The 20239-nt window shown below is 37.7% G+C and overlaps 1 protein-coding gene across 1 annotated transcript in view; it reads right to left on the bottom strand.

Annotated features, from left to right (window-relative positions):
• CCDC39 (coiled-coil domain containing 39) overlaps window positions 1-4397 on the bottom strand; it is a 54871-nt gene extending 50474 nt beyond the window's left edge. Inside the window, exon 1 of the mRNA XM_036352206.1 lies at window positions 4223-4397. Coding sequence (XP_036208099.1) covers window positions 4223-4312 — 90 coding nt within the window. The 5' untranslated portion in view covers window positions 4313-4397. The remainder of the gene's footprint in view (window positions 1-4222) is intronic.
• Between the last annotated feature and the right edge of the window lie 15842 nt (window positions 4398-20239).

The raw sequence follows: 20239 nt of genomic DNA, 5'->3' as shown, positions 1-20239 counted from the left end.
AGAAAAGAAAAAAAAAGAGCGAAAAGAGAGAATGAAGTGGAAGAGGGGAAGAGACTTTTTTATATGAGGAGAATACTCCTATAGAACAGCCATTAATCCCAACAAATTCCAGCAACAGCTCCCTGGAGATGAATGCAAACTAGAAACAACCAATAATATAACGATGAAAATAGAATGGAGAACACTAATCCCAAAATAAAATAAAGAGGAAATAAAATGGCACTTTAAAAAAAATGGTAAAATGGTAGCAGTAATAATACTGGTTAAAAATAAGAAGGTAGTAATTAAAAGGGTAAAATCAGGTGATGGAAAAGAGAAGAAAAAAAAAGAAAAAAAAAGAAGAAAAGAAAAAAAAAGAAAAAAAAAGAAAAAAAATTGGTTTCTTAATTAAAAGGTGAAAAAAGAAAAAAAAAATTGCAGTAGTGAAGGTCCTTCGGTTCTTCTATTCTTCAGTGTGGCTCGCCTTAGACCTGCCAGGTATTCAGGAGAGTGTTGAGTTTCCCTGCGATACACTGTTCCTCTGTGTTGTAAACCACAGTCCTTATTTTAAAGCAAGCCGCATTTGTTTCCCAGACTGCCTTATTTTGTGTTTAGCAAAGAGTCAGTTTGTGGGTCAGCCTCTGGGTGGCAGTGTTCTGGGGTTGGCCTCTGAGGCTATAGGGCCTCTCTGTCCAGTGGAAGTTCACTGCCCAGAGCTGGCTGCGTAATAGTTACTGGTGCTGTGTTGTTGCTTGGATTCTACAGTTTTCTAATTGGTGACTTTTCCCTTTCAACTTTTATTTGATTTAAGAGCCATCCAGCAATATATTTCAGAGAAACTTGCCTAAGTATTTAAAATGAATTTCTTAGTCAGCTCAGACTACCAAAATAAAATATCATAGGCTCGTGGCTTAAACTAAAGAAATTTCTTTCTCACAGTTCTGGAAGCTGGGAAGTCCAAGGTCAAGGTGAAATATCTTTTCCTGCAAATACTATCACACTGAGGTTTAGGGCTTCAACATATGAATGACTATGGGGAAGGAGGGACACAAACATTCATTCTCTGACAATAGAAAATCATTTTTTAAATTAACACAAATTCTATTGGCTTATAATCAGAGAATGTGACCTATAACATTTCTATCACTAATTTTTAAATTGTGGTAAACTGTACATAACACAAATTTTATCATTTTAACCATTTTTCAAAGTACATTAAGGAGTGGCAAATTTTTTTAATCTAGAATTTTCTACTCAGCCAAATCACCATCAAATATGAAAGCAAAGAAAAACATTTTCGACTTAGAATGTTTACCCCCCATACACCCTTTTTAGGGAGAAATACAAGGAATTATTTCATTAAAAAGAGAGAGAGAGAGAGAGAGAGAGAGAGAGAGAGAGAGAGAGAGAGAGAGAGAGAAAGAGAGAGAGAGAAAGAGAGAAATCCAAGAAAAAAGAAGATAGAGTGACAAAGCAGTAAGGGGGGAAAAGGGAATTAAAAAGTTAACAATTGGGAAATAGGCCAGCAGAAAAATTGTCCATATTGAAAAGTATAGGACTCCCAAAGAAGGAGTGGGAGAAGAGAGAAATTATCTTGAAGATCTGATATAAACTTAAAGCAGGCAATGCAAGGAATCAAACTGGCAACTGAGGATGCAAGGAATTAAAAGCACAATACAGCCATGGCTGGTGTGGCTCAGTCTGTTGGAGTGTCATCTCATGCACCAAAAGATTGTGGTTTCAATTACCTAGGTTGCAGGTTTGATTGCCAGTCAGAGGGAGCACGGTGTTTCTCTCTCACATTGATATTTCTCTCTCTCTCTTTCTCTCTCTCTCTCTCTCTCTCTCTCTCTCTCTCTCTCTCTCTTTCACCCCCTCCCTCCCTTCCTCCTTTGCCCTATTTCTAAAATCAATAAGCATGTCCTTGGGTGAGGATTAAAAAAAGTAATTAATTAATAATAAAAAAAATCCTATATAATAAAAACCTAACATGTTAGGTGTCTGACCATTTGTTCAACCATTTGACCAGTTGCTATGATGCGCACTGACCACCAGAGGGCAGATGCTCCGACTGGTAGGTTAGCTTGCTGCTGGGGTCCAGCCGATCAGGACTGGGGAAGATGGGCCGGACACACCCTGGAGCTCTCCTGGGGTCCCTCCCTGGCCTGATCGTGCACCAGTGGGTCCCTTGGCCTGGCTTGTGCCCTCTCACAATCCGGGACCCCTCTGGGGAATGTCTAGAGAGCCGGTTTCGGCTTGATCTCCACAGGCCAGGCCAAGGGACCCCACTGGTGCACAAATCTGTGCACTGGGCCTCTAGTATGTATATAATATCCTGTGAGACAAATATTATGTCACTAATACCAAAAACTAACATTTGAATGGAACTTTAATCTCCATTAATGTCTTTAGAGCTGTGCAACTGATGGAGAAAATAAGACATTTGGGGGGGCGGGGGGGCTAGCAATCTGAATCTGTGCCAGTAACCTAATATACATTCTTGATAACCTATATAAAAGTCACTGCCCCTTTCTCCACAATCTGGTCTTGCAAGACCAGTTTACCTAAGTACAACTCCCATTTTACAGAGGCCATAAACCATGAACAACCTCCGGAGGGGGTTATCAGTGCTGGCACCAGACAGGCCTCTAGGTGTGGTTTCACAGCCCCCATCCCAACACACGGGGCTTTTTGCAAAGCCCGCAAAAGGTCTGGAAGCCCCATCCCATATTTGGGGGACAAAGAAACCAAAGGGTATAAAGGGAAAGCTTCATCTATATTGGTTTGCTCAGGATTTGGAGAGAAACAGTCTCCCCTGAGTCACTGTACCAGTACACGTGAAACATCTGAAAATAAATGGGTCTTTCCTGTGTCTCCAAGTACTCCTGTGTGTTCTTCGGTCACCTGGTAAATTCTGTAACATAACAACCCTACGTGGTAATTATTTTACTTGTCTTTGGCTTACAGGAGAAGAAACTGGCTCAGGGCTGGTAAGTATGATCTACACCTAGGGCTGGATACTTCTTCATATTGTGCCTGCATACCTAGAGCTAGACCTCTCGCATTCGCTAATGTTGCCCTTCATTGAAAACAAACACAAAAACTGCAGCCATCTAAACGTAGGCGTGAGTAAATATGTCAGAAGATTTTGAACAACAAAAAAGTGAAGGATTTTCATTTTCATTTTTTCAGAGGAGGGAAAACCTTCTCTTCCATTCTCTAAGTAGTGTAAATATCATCAGTTCTTGGATCCTCTTCCACACAACACATAGGACTTTACACTGGCTGCTGAAGGTTTTTTGTTTCCTGAGCAAGGTACAACTTTATTTTGAACAACTACTATGCATTGGTTGCAAGTTAATGTAAAATACTCCTTACAACTTACAGTATCTTACATCATTCTGTGACAACTAAAGTCTCAATTTGAAAAGCTGCACATTTTGCATTCTTACTAGAACGTCCCTCTTAACTTTTATTCGAGTCAACCATCATCGGCAGAACTCACAGAGAAATGTCAACCAGGGCGTGTTTCATTGCCCTCACTAACGGTTGCTATGCAAACCATAGAAGTCCCTTTGCAAAACGCGCTTAATTCCGAGGAAGGAGAAAGTGAGTGCGGGAACCAGCCTTTCCTCTCCTGCCAAAGAGTCTGGAAATGAGCGCTTGGCCGGGGAGGGGAGGAAGGAGTAAGAATTGGACTTTGTAGTTCTACACATCAATTATTGTTTCAGTATATTTTTTTACTGCTTAGCACAGTGGTTCTCAACCTTCCTAACGCCACGACCCTTTAATACAGTTCCTCAGGTTGTGGTGACCCCCAACCATAAAATTATTTTCGTTGCTACTTCATAACTGTAATTTTGCTACTGTTATGAATCGTAATGTAAATATCTGATATGCAGGATGTATTTTCATTGTTACAAATTGAACATAATTAACGCATAGTGATTAATCACAAAAACAATATGTAATTATATACGTGTTTTCCGATGGTCTTAGGCGACCCCTGTTGAAAGGGTCCTTCGACCCCAAGGTTGAGAACCGCTGGGCCTTAGCAAGTACCAAAAAGGGCGGAAGGTGTGGGAGAAAAGAGAGGATGGAGTGGAGGAGCGTTAGACCAAGAAGAGATGGGATTCAGGAAGGAAAGGAGAGAAACAAAAGGATTGGGATATTCCTACCTACCAGAAAACTCATCACACACCCCGCCCCCCTCCTTCCGCAGCCTCCTTCACCTGATTCTCACCTGATCTTCCAGTATCTTGTTCTCCTGGTTCGCCACAGGGATGGCGAAGCCATCGTCCCAGTGCAGCCCTGACAGAAAGTCGCTGCTCATGATGGCAAAGGGAACCCTATGGAGTAAAGGCCCAGGACCAGCACCCGAGGTTCCCACGAAGCTTCGGTGTTATTGCCTCCGGAGCGCTAGCAACCGTCCCGCGCCCTTAGTTACCAAACAGGAAGCGCTCGGCCAGGAGGCGGAACTTCCGGTTGCGCAACTCTTTCCTTCTTAAACGCCCAGGGAAACGAGGCATCTTACACCTTCCAGGGTTCGCTGGGGTTGCCAGGCGCCGGCATAACTTTCCCTGCAAGTGCGGCCCGAACGGCGCCCCGGGACGGCCCCCCGGCGCTCCCGGAGACTAAATCGGTGGCGCCTGCAGTGAACGGAGGAACCCGAGTGCCCGAGGGGCGCTGAGCTACTCGACTGCCTGAGCGCCCGCGGAAGAGAAGAGCGGATGAGAATAAAAACCCGGGCTCCCTTTGCGTGCGGTGGTGGTGACTTTCATCCGTAGATGGAATCTCGTAGGCTGATGTGGCCTTTGTATTTTGAAGCAGAATTCTGTCCCTAAAACCACTGCGGGATGTGGCGATCCTCGTCTGGTTTAATGGAATGGTCTTCCTCACCTTCGCACCTGCCCCACGGTAGCGTCCTGAGCACCAAAGTGGATGCACAGAGTTTGGTGGTCCCTCCCGCGCCTCTCTACACCTTTGTTTTTCTTGACATCTTCATTTGCCAGCATTTACAAATCTTTCATTTCACATAAAAATCTGTATTTCTTCCTACCCTCGAAAAAGGCTAGGGAACTCTGAGCCCTCATGATGGGCTGAAGAGGCGCCCCTTTAAATTGCAAGCACAATTTGAATGACCTCTTTGGCACTGGTAGGCATTTGAGTAACATCTCCGAACTAGAAAAGACAAAACAATTAACTAATCGAATTCTTTCATTTTCCAAATACATAAACTAAGGCTCCCTGAGGGGGAGCCATTAAAGTAGGCAGGGCCTAAATTAGGATACAGAACTCCTTATCCAAACAAAGCCCTCTGGAGTGAAGGGTGTTCTTGACTGGAATACTCTACTACCGCATCGTGAGCATCAGTTAATTTTCTTATTCAATAAACAATCTAGGGTTGTTGTTGTTTTTGCCCTTTTGAATTTTACTTTACCTGTACTTTGTTAAACATTTTATAAAAAGTTTATGTGAGAATCCAGAGCAGGGTATAATGAACTCCCATATACTCATCTTGAGTTCACATTCATATTTTGCCATAGTAGCTTCATCTTTATCTTTTGCTGAAGCGTTTAAAGTAAATCACAACATGACATTTCACTCTAAAAACTTGAGCAAGCATCACTAATGTTTTCTAACATAATATAATATCACATCTATCAGAATTAACTATCGACATCAAAATTCTTAAATATCATCTAATAACCACTTCATATTTATATTTCCTCAATTGTCCTGAGAATGTCTTTTTACTGTTTGTTACTGTACTTTTGAAATCCTCTTGTAGTAGCTTTATCTCTGTACTTACATGGTTTTCCATATATTTAATCTTACGGACTTATAAATGTCTTCAAAGACTAGAATTAGCAAGGTATTTTATTCCCCACTTCTACAATACTTAAATTCCCAAGGTGATAGGGAGAAAGACTCAGCTTGTAGAGAGAATTTGACCTGTATAGAATAATGGAATTTTAGAGCTTTAATAGCCTTATAGAAGATCATCATTTATAATAGTTTAGTCATTCCTACTAATGAAAATGTTAGTATCCAGTATATATTAAGATGACATATAGTTATTTATATTTGAGATTTTTATGGCAATGCTGTTATTTAAAATTATTATTGTCTTAAATATTCTTGTTGTAATTTCTCATCTCAGTTCCTAATGTGAATACAGAGGCAGCTGCTTGGCCTGTGCCTATCTGTTGATCCACCCCTCTCAGTGTCAGCTGCAGCTGCCAAATGTATGACAGCAGCTGTCTTTGCTGGGTACTCCCCTGGCCCCAAGGACATAAGAAGTTTGGCAACCAAATCCCTGCAAAGAGCCCCACTTCCCATATCTCAAGGATTCTATTCCCTGAGTTTCAGGATGACAATTATACAACGTTGAATTTTAGACAAAATTTCCATACATTCTCCAAATTCTACATTTCTTCCTAAAAAACAATATTCCTGCTTCTCCCCTTTGTCACCACAGCATCTTATATCATCCAGTTCCCACTTATAATTCTACAACTTTTAGATTATAATTCTTTTTGAATTCATTAATATCTAGATTTGGAAATAAAACCCAAAGTTTTTTAACCTTGTCATTGACCATGAAATATTCAATTTAATCCCCAAATGCTCAGATGTTAGCCTTCTACTATCTCATTCTCAAGTAGGTAATTTTATACAAATCGGGTTGTTTAGGCTAAAACATAAAGAGATATTTTGTTCTGCAAAAATAATGTGATTTTTTTAAAATCGAAAAATATATATATGTATAAAGAAAAAGGAAAAAGTAGCCTTCACATCCATGCCAATCTCATTCCCAAGAGGTTGCCCTGTTTTGTGTTTATCCTACCAGAATTTTTTTAAATGAAGTTATAACTACATATATATATATTAATTTTTCCTGTAGAAATAGAATAATACTATATTCTTTTGCAAATTCATTTTTTCACTTAACAATACCAGTGGCCATGTTTAGATCTTTGGTCTTTGAACGGCAGTTTAAAATTCAATATTATTAAATATAACTTTTTAAACAATGCTGCAAAGAACATCTTTATAATACTGTACTGTCTTTCATCATTTCTAGGGTATACTTATCGTCACATTTTAATATCTCTGAAATTGGGATTCATCTTTCAATCAGTGGTGTCTTAAATTTGGTGAATAAGATATAATCTTGAACACCTCTGTATGGGTTTCTGCTGAACATATTCTTAGAAGTAAAATTAATGGAAAATAGGTCTAAAAGCAATCTTCTAAAATGTCTTTACATACCAACGGACTATGACAGTCTCTTTGCATATTCTGGAGATTGTGAAATATTATATATTTTACAACCAAAGAGAAAAATATGGTATCTCCTTGTTTATTGACAGTTTTATAATTATGAGTGAGACTTTGCTTTACGTTTATTCTGATAAGAATTCCTTTATCTTATCCTGTGTCCATTTTCTCCCATTAGGTTGTCTCTTCTTACTGAATGATTACAGTGCTTTATATTTTATAGATAGTATTCTTTTTGGGTCTAAATAATATTTTTCTTCCAATCTTTTTTTTTTTTTTGGCTTCTTTAACTTAGTTTTTAATACATTTTGCCATACACACCTGGGAAGCTGCTCTTGTTGTTATCAGTGTACTTCATATTTCAATGGATACATTCATTACCAACTCACCCAATCTATAAGTTATATTCAGTTCAGCGATTTTTTTCTTATTAAAACACTTTCTTCTTTTGGCTTTTATGACTTTCTCTGTCAGTTTCCCATTAACCTTCTCAATCTCCTTTGCTGCTTTACCTTGTCCTGGTTGGCCTCATGATATTACTATTTCTCAAGACCCAAAGCTGGTTCCTCTACTCTTCTCTTTTACACTTGCTACCTAAGTTATCATATCCATTTACATGGCTTTAAGTACCACAGCTGGTATTTTTTAAATGACTCCCATTAATATTTCTCTAGCCCAGATGTCTCTTCTGCACATCAATCTTATATCCAACTATCTACCTGACAATTTCATTGCAATATCTTCTAGAGATCTCAAATCTGATACATAGGTCCAAGATAGAATTCTTGATTTCCTCCTGCACATATTCCAAACCTTTTTCTCCATCTTCTTTACCAAGTAGAATCACTATCCAGTAGTGCAAAATCAAATCCTGGCTATCCTTACTGATTCCTTCCTCTTCTTCACCTCCCACCTTCAGCACATCACCATTACATTTCACTTCTACCCATCCACCCAATCTATGCTGCATTGTATTTTGTTGTCATCTCTCCAAATTTTTCCCTGGTCTGGGACAAAGTCTTTTCTTTTTTTTTAAAAAAAAATATATATATATTTTTATTGATTTCAGAGAGGAAAGAAGAGAAAGAGATAGAAACATCAGTGATGAGAGATGATCATTGTTTGGTCCCCTTCTGCATGCCCCCTACTGGGATTGAGCCTGCAACCTGGGCATGTGTCCTTGACCAGAATTGAACCCAGGGCCTTCAGTCTGCAGGCCAAGACTCTATCCATTGAGCCAAACCAGCTAGGGCTTTTCTTTTCTTTTTCTTTTTTTTTTTAATTATTCGGACAGTATTGAGAAGCACTGCTCAGGTATTATGTAGACTGTCACTTGATTTTGTTTATCTGATAATTTTCTCATGATTAGGCTTGAGTTAAGTGTTTGGGGAAGAAAACTGTAGAAGTAAAGTGCACTTCTCATCACATCATAGTGGGGGCACGAGATGTTATCATGACATTGTTAGTGATTTTAACTTTGATCATTTTGTTAAGGGAGCCAGGTCTCTCCATTGTAAAGTTGCTATTTTCCCTCTCATGCTCTAAATAATTCACTATGTTCAACCTGACCTCAAGGAGGGAGATTATACTCTACCTCCTAAGGGGAGAGTATCTTTATATATTATTCAAAATTTTTCAGTAAGTAAAAGTATCTCTTTTTCCGGTTATTTATCCAATTATTTATTTTATCACTATGAACTCATATATTTTTACTCTTTGGATTATGATCTAAACTACAATATCCATTTTGTTGCTCCATTTGTTCCAGCTTTATCCATTGGCCCCTATGTCTTTCTGAACTGCCTTCATCCTTTTGTTTTTTGAGCACCTCCTTACTTTCTGGCACTGCAAAATGCTCCAAGCTCATCTTGTTTTTCCTCCTACTCAGCCTTAGAATTAGCCAGTTCTTCAAGGAGTTCTGGTTCCTTTTACTGGAAAATGATATTTAGAAATGAAGAGCTGGGCTCTGGGTATGTTGGTTGTTACTGGGTTATTATTGCTTCCGGGCACCTCTCAGCAGACAGAACTACATAATATATGTATACATATTAACCCCAAAATTCACACACATCTATGATTGTCTTTGTATCTACCTATCTTTGTGAGCTAAACATTAATACATACTGATATCTCTGACACCAATCCAGTACCACAGATTTTGTTCTAGTTTTCCTTTCTTACATATTTGAAACTTCCCTCTGACATAGAGAAACCTTATTCCCACCATCCATCATTCATTGACTAACATGTTCAAGCCCAATATACATTTAAAGTCATTTCAGAATTATAAGGGTAATATGCAAATAGACTGAACGGCAGAACAACCAAATAACCAATCAAAGCATGATATGCTAATGATATGCTAAGGCTGCTCAACTGCTCGCTAAGATGTGCACTGACCACCAGGGGGCAGATGCTCTGACTAGTAGGTTAGCTTGCTGCTGGGGTCTGGCTGATAGGGACTGAGCAAGATGGGTCAGACATGCCCTGGAGCCATCTTTCCCCTCATTCACTGCTTCAGTCACTCTGGCTTGCAAAGTTGTTTTGTCAGAGCCAAAGAAAGTCAAGGAGTCTTTCAGGTTTGGAGTCTTCATATATGCTGATCCTTATGCTTGGAACATTTTCCTTCCATATAGCCAGTTCCAGACTATTCTTCAGACCTCCATACTTTTAAGTTTATATACAACATCCTTAGAGAGGCCTTTCTTGCCCATTCAGTCCAATATAGCATTTTCTTGTTATTCTTTCTTATAGCAAATTTTTCACATTAAGTAATAACATTCAAAGAACTCACCACAATTAGTACTTACATTCTTATTTGATTGTTCACTTATTTTTTTTCTATCTTTGCCACTAGCCTATAATAGGCATGACAGTAGCAACCACATGAATTTTGTTCACCGTAATCAGAAACTAGAACAATACCTTATATGATAGTGTTCAATAAAAATCTGCTGAGAGCTCTAGTTGGTTTGGCTCTGTGGACGGAGAGTTGGCCTGTGGACTGAAGGGTCCCAGGTTCAATTCTGGTCAAGGACACATACCTGGGTTGCAGACTCGATCCCAGTAGGAGTGTGCAGGAGGCAGTCAGATCAATGATTCTCTCTCTCTCTCTCTCTCTCTCTCTCTCTCTCTCTCTCTCTTCCTCTCTGAAGTCAATAAAATAATACTTTTAAAACATCTGCTGAAAGAATAAATATTTAAATGAAAAGAAGAGTTTTAAATGTTTATGTAGTTAACTCTGTCCAGTCTTTTCCTTGATAACTTTTGTCTTGTACCACACTAAAGACAACCTTTTCCAGAAACCTATAAAAATGATCTTCAATATTTTTTCTGGTACTTTTATAATTACGTATTCTACATTAATATTTTAATGCACATAGAGCTTACATCTGTATATGAAAGTAGATTCATAGATGTTTTTCAAAAAAACCAGTAAGTTCCCAGCACCATTTATTAAATAGTGTATCTTGTTATCTTGATAAGTAATCTATACTAAATTCTCATATATACAAACATACATTTCTGTATATCTGGTATTGCAATAATTTATTTATATATCTCTACAAAAGTGCCACACTCTTCTTAGTATAGAAGGGCAAAACACACCATCTATCACCACCATCACAACTACTCTTGTCTGTTTGCAAACACTTTCTTGGAATCCAAGTTGTCAGGTTCAAAAACAAAAACAAAATGAGAACTCTAAGGATTTTCATTAAAATTTTCTTGAATATACACAATAATTTAAGAAGAACTGGAATTTTTATTGTATTGTCTTCCTATCCAGAAATATGATAAATGTTGTCTACGGCCATACCACCCTGAACGCGCCTGATCTCAGAAATATGATAAATGTCTCCATTCTCAGATTTTATTATATGTAATTCATTCTTAATACAGTTGTAAATAATTAGATTCAGAGCTTTTATATAACCTCAGAATTAGAAGAAACTTCTAAGACTTCCCCTGGCTATACCAAGCACTTTGGCAGCATGCAGTGCTTTTACACTTCTGCTAAGGTACTCACTCCCTTCTGAGAAAATGCATCTACACTAAAAAAATTGAAAGATGCAAATTGACTGTACTTTCACAACACCCACCAGCCAATCAGGAGTGAGTATGCAAATCAACCCAACAAAGATGGCAGGTTAATTTGCATACTCAGGAGCAAAGCGGCCGAGGGTGGGGCGAGGTGGGACTCTTCTGTCATGGCCATGGCAACAACACAGGCATTCCGCACTGCCCCAGCCGCTCCAGGCCTCTGGGCAGCGTGGGAAGGCGGAAAGGGGGCTCCAGGCCAGAGCGAAGGTGGTGCCGGCAGCCGGGGGAAGGAAGGCCCATTCTTGCATGAATCTTCATGCATCAGGCCTTTAGTTTTATTATGAAATAGATAATGACTTGGATAATGATATGAGTCTCATTGGGAGGCTGTCAAAGGGGTCTCATAACTATCCTGTTCCAAAATGTCCCTATCTATACAAAACATGTTTTTAGTGGTAAATATATTGACCAGTACATACAACATTTTGCAATCTTGTACATTTCACAAGGCTGTCTCAGATATTTGGCTGCTCTGTTGGGCCCTGTTAGTGAAAGAAATGGCTGTAAGTCTTTACAAGGGAAGATTTACCTTAAAACCAAATATTGTGCAATATTTCTGAAATCACTGTTTCTTTTCTTCAGTGCTTTTATCATTGTTGCTGAAACATAACAAACCCTTAACTAACACTTGCTGGATTAATGAATGGATAATCCAAAGGATTTATTTCTCCTAATAACAGAGGGGCATAACTATATTTAAATAAAACATTTTCTACTGCAGAGAAACAGTAGAGAAAAAACCTCCCTAATTATAGGCTCTCTGATATACTTTTCTGGGAAATATACATTCACAAAATTTCTTTGCCCATGGCAACCACAGCTTTGTAAAACATATTGAGTTTGGTACAATGGAGTGTGTGTGTGTGTGTGTGTGAGAGAGAGAGAGAGAGAGAGAGAGAGAGAGAGAGAGAGAGAGAGAGAGAGAGAGAGAAATCAGTTGCCCTAGATGGATACCTTTAACTAAAATATAACAATTTTCTGTGACTATTTCCCAGATGTAAAGACAAAGGGGAAAAGAAGGCCTTTTTTATCAAAGTATTTTTATCTATCAGTAGAACAATCCTAAAAAAAAAAAAAATGCCTAAACCAATACTATAAGAAGCTTTGATACTCATAGTTTCATACTTTTGCAAATGGAAAAACACAGTTTACAGATTGTATTAATTTACTCTAATCCAGTAGGTGGTGCTACATGTCTGTATATGTAAAATACCACAAATGACATTTTTTTTTTCCGTTTTTAAAATCTTTTTTTCTTGTTTTAGCCAGAACTCTCATCAAGGTCCACTATTATAATAAAGCTCATTATTCCTGACATCTGAGCCAAATCTCTAGATGCAGCATTACAGACAAACTTAAGGAGAAACCTCCCCAGAAAAAAATTGTGGAGCAATTACTACCCTAACAATCTACTAACGGTTTTTTCCCCTCAGCTCATTCTCACTCTAAAATGACAAAATCTTTGGTGTCAAATAGAACTCAGTGTCAATCCATTAAAAACATCCAGATGCAAAAATCATATTACCTCTTATTCTCCTAAACCCTGCTAGTTGCTGTTATTGGGAAGCAACCATAACAACAATAATAGTTAACAACAGAAGTTTAAATTTAGGTTTGTAATGGGTAGATCAACCTGTAAATCAACTATTTAAGAAGATAACAAAAGCAAAGTTGATTAGTGGATCATTGATTAAGATAGCCATAAAAATTAATGTTTCTTCATGAAACTTCAAAGACTAAAAGCTTTAGAAAAGTATGGACTCTAGATATCAGCACAAATAATCCATATCACCCAGCAAACTACAAACAGTTAATTCATGTTACTTATTTATTATAAACACAACTAAGCTTGACATATAATCTGAATCAGAAGTCATCAAATTTTTGCCTCCTTTTTATATGTTATTAAAAATGTTTTCAAACTGCCATTGAATTATAAGTCAAAGATAAGGGGACATCAACTACTAACATAAAAATTAGAACATTTTTATTACTGTACTAGTTTATTAGATTAAATTTTGATTTAGTTAACTCTGATACAATTTTATAAAGTCCTTTCATATTCTTTGAAAGTTCTTTTATTCTTTTTAATTTATCAAAAGAAAAAAATGAGAGTTGTAGTCACTAATTTTAGATGAGTTCTATACATAATATAATAAAATCTGCTGACCAAAGGCTTAATAAAATGGATTTATATTCTCTCTGTCTTTCTCCTCTCTCTTCACTCTTTAAATATCAATGGAAAAATATCTTCTGTGAGGATTAAAATAATAATAATAAATAAAATGATTTTATTATCTGAATTATATCACTTTAAGGACTAGATTCTAATACAAATACAGGAAGTCAGAAAAAACCTTTCAGATAACTATTTTGTCATTGATGCTTTTCTTTATCTATTTTTTCATTAACTCTTTCACCAGTCCTTGAACAAACTCAAAAAGGCAGAATTGAATTGGCTATTCTTAAGTAGGTTACACAACATGAAGAAGTCCTGGTCTTAATCCAAGAATGACATCTTAATGAAAAAGACAAAAAAAAAGATACAATTCAAATGGTCAGTGATAACACAGGCAAGATATGAAAATATCAAACCATTTACTTACTTGTTGCAAGCAAAGTCAGGGTGGGGTGTCACTAAATCTCCTTTATGTAACTAGCTTACCTGGAGGCAGTAACACTGATCCAGTGACTGGAAGGGCCACCAGGAATACAACTTCTTAAAGGAAATGACTTTTTATTTTTGTTTTGTTTTTTTTGAGGTATGATAATTACCATATGTAGAATTCTTCATTTATAAAAGAAACATTGCATTTGACCTAAGCCTTTAAGTTACAAATTTTAAAGAGTAATTATCTTTACCCTCAAAGAGTTTACTGTCAAGTGGAGAAACTGACCACAGAAGCTAGCCCCTAACTGGTAGCTTCCTGCAAAACTGATCTCTCTAATATCATCTACACATCTCAAACAAAATGATTTTTATAAACCTCAAATCTCAATACATCATCTCCCACCCATAGGAACCTCTCTCTGACTCTCTGTAGTGTCCCTACCATGGCTTATAAATCCCTCAAGCATTAGAGCTGCTTCCTCCCTAGTCTCCTCGCTCACTATCCTTCACCTTGAACTGGGAATTCTAGCCTAAATGAATTTCTTTTCCTCAAGTTCTCTCTTACTTCAAGCCTTAGGACATCTGTTCCCTCTGCGCGGGCACTTTTGCCATATTTTCCCAACCTTCCTTGATCTATAGGTGCTACCACTGGCATCATATTTTCATTATCATGGCACTTAACACTTTTTATTTCTTTGAGTTCCCTATTACACTGTAAGCAGCTTAAGTCATAATGTGTCTAGCTTATTTAACACTTTCTCCTCAGAACTGAGCACACAGTAAACATACATTCATGCATTCATGCATTAATTCATTTATAGTCATTGAGCACCTAATGTGTGACATGCTCTCTGTAGTAAGTGATAGGGACATGGATCAGTGAACAAAACAGACTAAGATGCTGCCTTCCAGAACTTTTGTTAAATTAATTAAAGTGGACTATTGCACACAGTATGGCAAAGCTATCAGAACTCATCAGGGAAAGCCTGTCTGTTTCCAGGTGGGAGGAGATAAGGGCCAGAGGAGTCACCACATTAGAATAGAGTCTTACCTGAAACTTCAAAGATGAAGATACAAATGCGCCTGGTAAAAAGTTGAGGTGAGAATGCATTTCAGGTAGAGGAAATAACAATAAAAAGTCAATAAGGTGGAAAATCTTGAGCTTTTAAGGTAGAAGGAATTGGGGGATTACAAGCAGTTCAACATTGCTGAGTGGGGAATGGGGTGACTGTGTAGAGTAGTGATTGCCTGGGAGAGTAACACAAGATAAGGCAGGGAAGGTTGAAAGGTACCAAGTCACAAAAATATTTCTTGTAGACACTAAGAATACATTGAAAAATTTTAAATAGGAAAGATGAATAATAAAGAGATTAGTAATGAGCATCTGAAATAGGGAAAGAGAAATGAGGCAGAAAGTAGGACTTTGTGACTGTTTAAAAGTGGGACCAACAAAGAGGATGCTCTTCTCCTTCTGTGGGAAATATCAGGGACCAGTGAGAGCTTGGAATGAGAAAAGCTAGCTCCAAAATCTGCCAACAATATTGTGCCACAAATAGCAAAGCTTTCAAAACCTCCTTAAGGTTATCTTGTCAAAGTGTAAGTGTGTTTTTGCCGAACTTTTCAAACCTTATCTATGTTCCCATGTGCTTGACAATTCCACTCTTTAAGTTACCAGAGTACGCAGTAACACCAAGGAGTACCTGAATGTTTGTGTCTGTCATCAGAGTGTTCTTATTCTCCAAGGTCCTTGGTAAACACAGGAAGATAGAGAAAGGAAACAGGCAGGAAGTGTATATTCTGTCTTACATTGTCCTCCCAGTTTGAAATATTGATAATGGCTTTCTTTGCTTTTAATATTGCTCTTCAAAATAATACAGTTTCTTTCATTTCCTTTTTTGCTGTTGTTCTTTTCTGAACTTTTCTCATATTCTTCATGAATTATTTTTATAATCAGAAGAAAAATATATTTTAACAACAATAATATCCAAAAAAAAAATCCTTGGGGGGCTAATGGGAAGTAATGGAAACAGCAAACAAAAACCTACCCAGCATAAAGGAAAAAATGTGGGGGAGTGAGACAAGAAAATGTGTGTTTGTCATGAAAATATACACACCATCCATGCAAGTGTAGCATAAAACAAGGCTAGTAGGGGGCTGCAGCTGGAACCTCCCATGCTGCTCTATGGAAAAAGCACCACTCCACTGGGCTAAGAAACTTGGCTTGTATTTATTTATTTATTTTTTATAGTTTAGGCTTTAAGAGACACTGCAGAGAGGCGGCCTGCTTTTATTCAGCGAGCTACAGCGCCCCACATAATATATGGGTAAGTTTACTCAAAGCACTTTTATCAGCTGTCAATCTGTTTCTGAGCCTGCATTTGGCTATATTTCAGGTACCAAAGGAGGAAGCAGGGATTATTCCATGGTTTTTACCCTGGCAGGACTAATTGTTACCTATTACTTCAGTGAATTGTGTGTGGAAGTAATTGTTCTTCTGTCATGTTCTGTAGTGTTAATTCACATAACTCCTGTGTAAAGTTAGATTTATATACTCAGTTTAGTCAAAAGTAGATGATGTCTGCGTACACACGCCGAGATAGTGTTAAGTTGTTTGAAAAACTGGCAGATGTCATCTCATATTGAGACATCCATGAAGGTATATTGAGCCTTTCCTTTTGGAATCTGTTCAGTATTTTCCTGTGGACTAAGAATCTTATGCTTTCCATTATTTTTCTTCCCTGAACATTGAATGCTGGTTGTTGTTGTTGTTGTTGTTGTTGTTGTTGTTGTTGTTATTCCCATGTCATTATCTTACTTTAAATTCATTTGTGAATGAGTTTCTTAAGTTTCAGTGAGGATTTCTGAAAATACAAACTATTCTACCCTCTTATCTTCTGTTAACTCTGTCACTGAGGTTCATGTAAGGGTGGTCCATAATGGAAAAAGAGAGAGAGAGAGAGAGAGAGAGAGAGAGATAGTTTTCTTTTATGAACAAGAAAATTGGCCGTTTTCCTATTAGCGCATGAGGAACCTAAGATTGCCCCTTGTTGTCAAGGCAACAGCTAGTCCTTGGGTAGCTGCAATAGAAAAAAAAGCCAGAGCAATCTTTATAGGATCAAGTCTTTTTTTTATCATCAAATCATAGAAAGGAAACTTGAGAATCTACACAGCCTATTCTCCTGCCTTCAAAATAAGACCCACTAAAATAACTTGAAATCAATACAAAAAGTCCTATTTTAAATAATTCTGAAGAGATGACAGCTTTTCTTAATAATCATTTGCAATGTTCTATAGTTCATACCAATAATAAATTTTTTCAATCCTTCTAACTTAAATCTTTCATGCTGCAGTTTGAAATCCACTTCCTATAGTTCTATTCTCAGTAGAAATAATTGCACACTTTGCTCTCTAAGGCAGTCTTGCATATACTTGACAAAAATAACAAAATTGTCTGACTTAAATTTCTCAAAGTGAATCATGATAGGTCATTTTATCTTTCCAGCCATTGATATTGTAGGTCTCCTCTGATGGCGTCCTACATTCTGCAAGACCATCTCTAGCTAGAGAACTCAGTCCTAGCTTGTTGCTTATATAGAAAGCTGACCAATGGTACCTAAAAAGAGAAGGACACCACTGAGTTCCCATGTCATCTACTCAAGTCTCCTAGGTTAATTTAATCTGTAGAAGTACATTCATCGTAAGTTTTTTTACACAAACTGGCTGATACAATTTTTGCTGCCTGGTTTGAACATAGTCACTCATTCCCCATCTGGTACTTGGGCAAATGATGTGTCTCTTCAAATAGACATCTATCACTTTTCCTTGTAGAATTGTATATTCTTGGTTCTTTCTTTGAAGATGAAGTTCCCTTCCTCCCTCACACTGGCAAGTTTAATGAGCATACTTTCTGTTCCACTGTTTGTGACATTAATTAATATATGATGAGTACTAGCCACAGGAAGGCATCCTGGAAATATCTTTTTTAAATATCCATATTGATCCACCAAGCACAAAAATTGATCACCTAGAACCAGATATTTCCTATTTCTCACTGGATTTCCTGTGTCATTTCAGCCTATTACCTTAGTGTTTTAGCCATGGACACCATACTTTCTGATCCTAAATTTTTTTAATCTGTAAAATGGAGGAGCTGCAAACATAGCCTAATAGTTAGCATTAATTGACCAATTTCTCTGTGCTAGACAATGTGCTAAGCATTTAATTTACACATTTTATTTTCACTTAATAACAATCCTATGAAGTAAATATATATTGCCATTTCCATTTTACAGGAAAGGAAAGTGAAGCTAAGCATGGTCAAGTTACTTTCCCAGGATAATGTGGCTACTGGTCATGGAGCCAGACAAGGTTACCTGACCTCCCACACTCTTAACCACTCCACCATGGAGGCAGGAAAATGATACTCCACTTTCATGCTGCTGTAAGGAGTATTAACTGGTAGAATCTTTCTGGAAGCTAATCTGCTAATGTGTATCAGAATCCTTAAAAAGGTACAAATCCTTTGCTCCAGTATGATTTTTTTTTCATATAACAACATCGATGTTGGCACTTAAAACTAAGCAATTTTCCAAAGTTTCCCAATTCATAGATATGAAGCTTAGTTGTGGCTGCACAGTCATGTACTGACAGGAAAACACAGACAGTAATGAAATAAAGTACGGTATATCTAATTTTTATTTTTACAAATAGAAATTTAAATATGAGCACACAAAACACAGACTAGACAAATATAAGAACAACATAAACAATGGTCTCTGAGTGATGAGATTATGGATGAGTGCTTTCTTTCTTAATGAGTCCCTACTTTCCTTATTTTAAAAAAAGGAATGTATATTTCTTTTCTAAATAGCAATTTATAATTTAAAAGAAACCTAAATATATGTGGACCCTCAAATGCCCTAATCCTCATCAGACACCCATGCAATATTGTTTGATTACTGCCAGTGTCCATGGGAGAGATTAAATTTTGTGTCTTGTGGACAAGAAAAATAATAGTGTGATAACTTTATCCCATAGCACTCTATGGCTATATCCAAGAGAGACTTCTTCCATGTTTCCATGCCAGTGTAGGAAGTAATGAATGAGTGGACACATATGTGTGTACACACACACACACACACACACACACACACACTTAAACCTTTTTCAAGAAAATAAATTAAAAGGGTGCTATTTACATCCTTTAACAGTTTTTTTCTGAATTCAAAAGAAACAATTCTTGCTGTCTTTGCCAATAGAACTGTTACACCAAAATTGGAAATGGCTTTTCAACTAGATTTGGTCATGTGAGTCAAAGCAGAGCTTGTGTTATTATATGTCTCCCTGCCTCTCCCCACTCCCCACATTAGTTGAGCCTCACTGCTCTTCACCATAATCCTCCTGGGCCCACTCTGCATGTTGGTTGAGCCTCACTGCACCAACAAGTAATGCACTTCTGACACAATGGGGGACGGCAGGGGCAGTGTGGGGGGAAATCAGATAATGCAGACACAAGCTTGACAGACTTGATGCCTTTCGAGTGCCCCATTATGAACTGGCCAAGTGAAACACCAAGGCATTATCCTGTCTTATCTGGTGGTTGAAAGGGGTGCAGTCTCCTTCATGGTAAGGTTTTTGGCTTGTTGCCAAAAGAGTTTGACTTTAGCTGCTTCATATATTCTCAGAATGTTGTTTTCTCATCTTTGTTAGTTGTTGTGATTGGAACGCGCTCCAAGATGAGAGTAGAAAATCTGTCAGGACCAAGTGATGTCTCTGCCAAATGGGTTATATGAAGAGCAGGTCAATTCTGAAGCCATTTTTCAAATGTCTGCACCTGGAGAGTGAGTTTAGGGACTCCTCATTAACCTTAGGCAGAACCTAGGTTTCATAGGGTTTCCCACACTCATGCACCTGCACAGGGCTGGCTTTAGTCTTCTTCCAGGAAAACTTGTCATTCTTGGATCATTACCTTCCTATCGTAGAGAGGAGAATGTAAACACACACACACACACACACACACACACACACACACACACACACACACACACTCTTCAGATTCACTGTCTACATAAAATGGGTCCAGGGTTGTTTTTTCAACAAGTTTCACAGGTGAATCTAATGTCTAATCTGTAGTTTGAGAATGATTCCCCACAGATGTCCTAGAATCTCATCTAGAAACAAACTCAAGGGCTGAGCCACTCTGATTGAGCAAAAACACTCAAAAGTTTAAAGTTGCCCTTATTGCTAACAGTAATTAACAAT

This window comes from Myotis myotis, unplaced genomic scaffold (genome assembly GCF_014108235.1).
Source record: "Myotis myotis isolate mMyoMyo1 unplaced genomic scaffold, mMyoMyo1.p scaffold_m19_p_2, whole genome shotgun sequence".
NCBI classification, from domain to species: Eukaryota; Metazoa; Chordata; class Mammalia; order Chiroptera; family Vespertilionidae; genus Myotis; species Myotis myotis.
The sequence above is the reverse complement of the archived record's forward strand: the minus strand, read 5'-3'. Positions and strand labels throughout refer to the sequence as shown.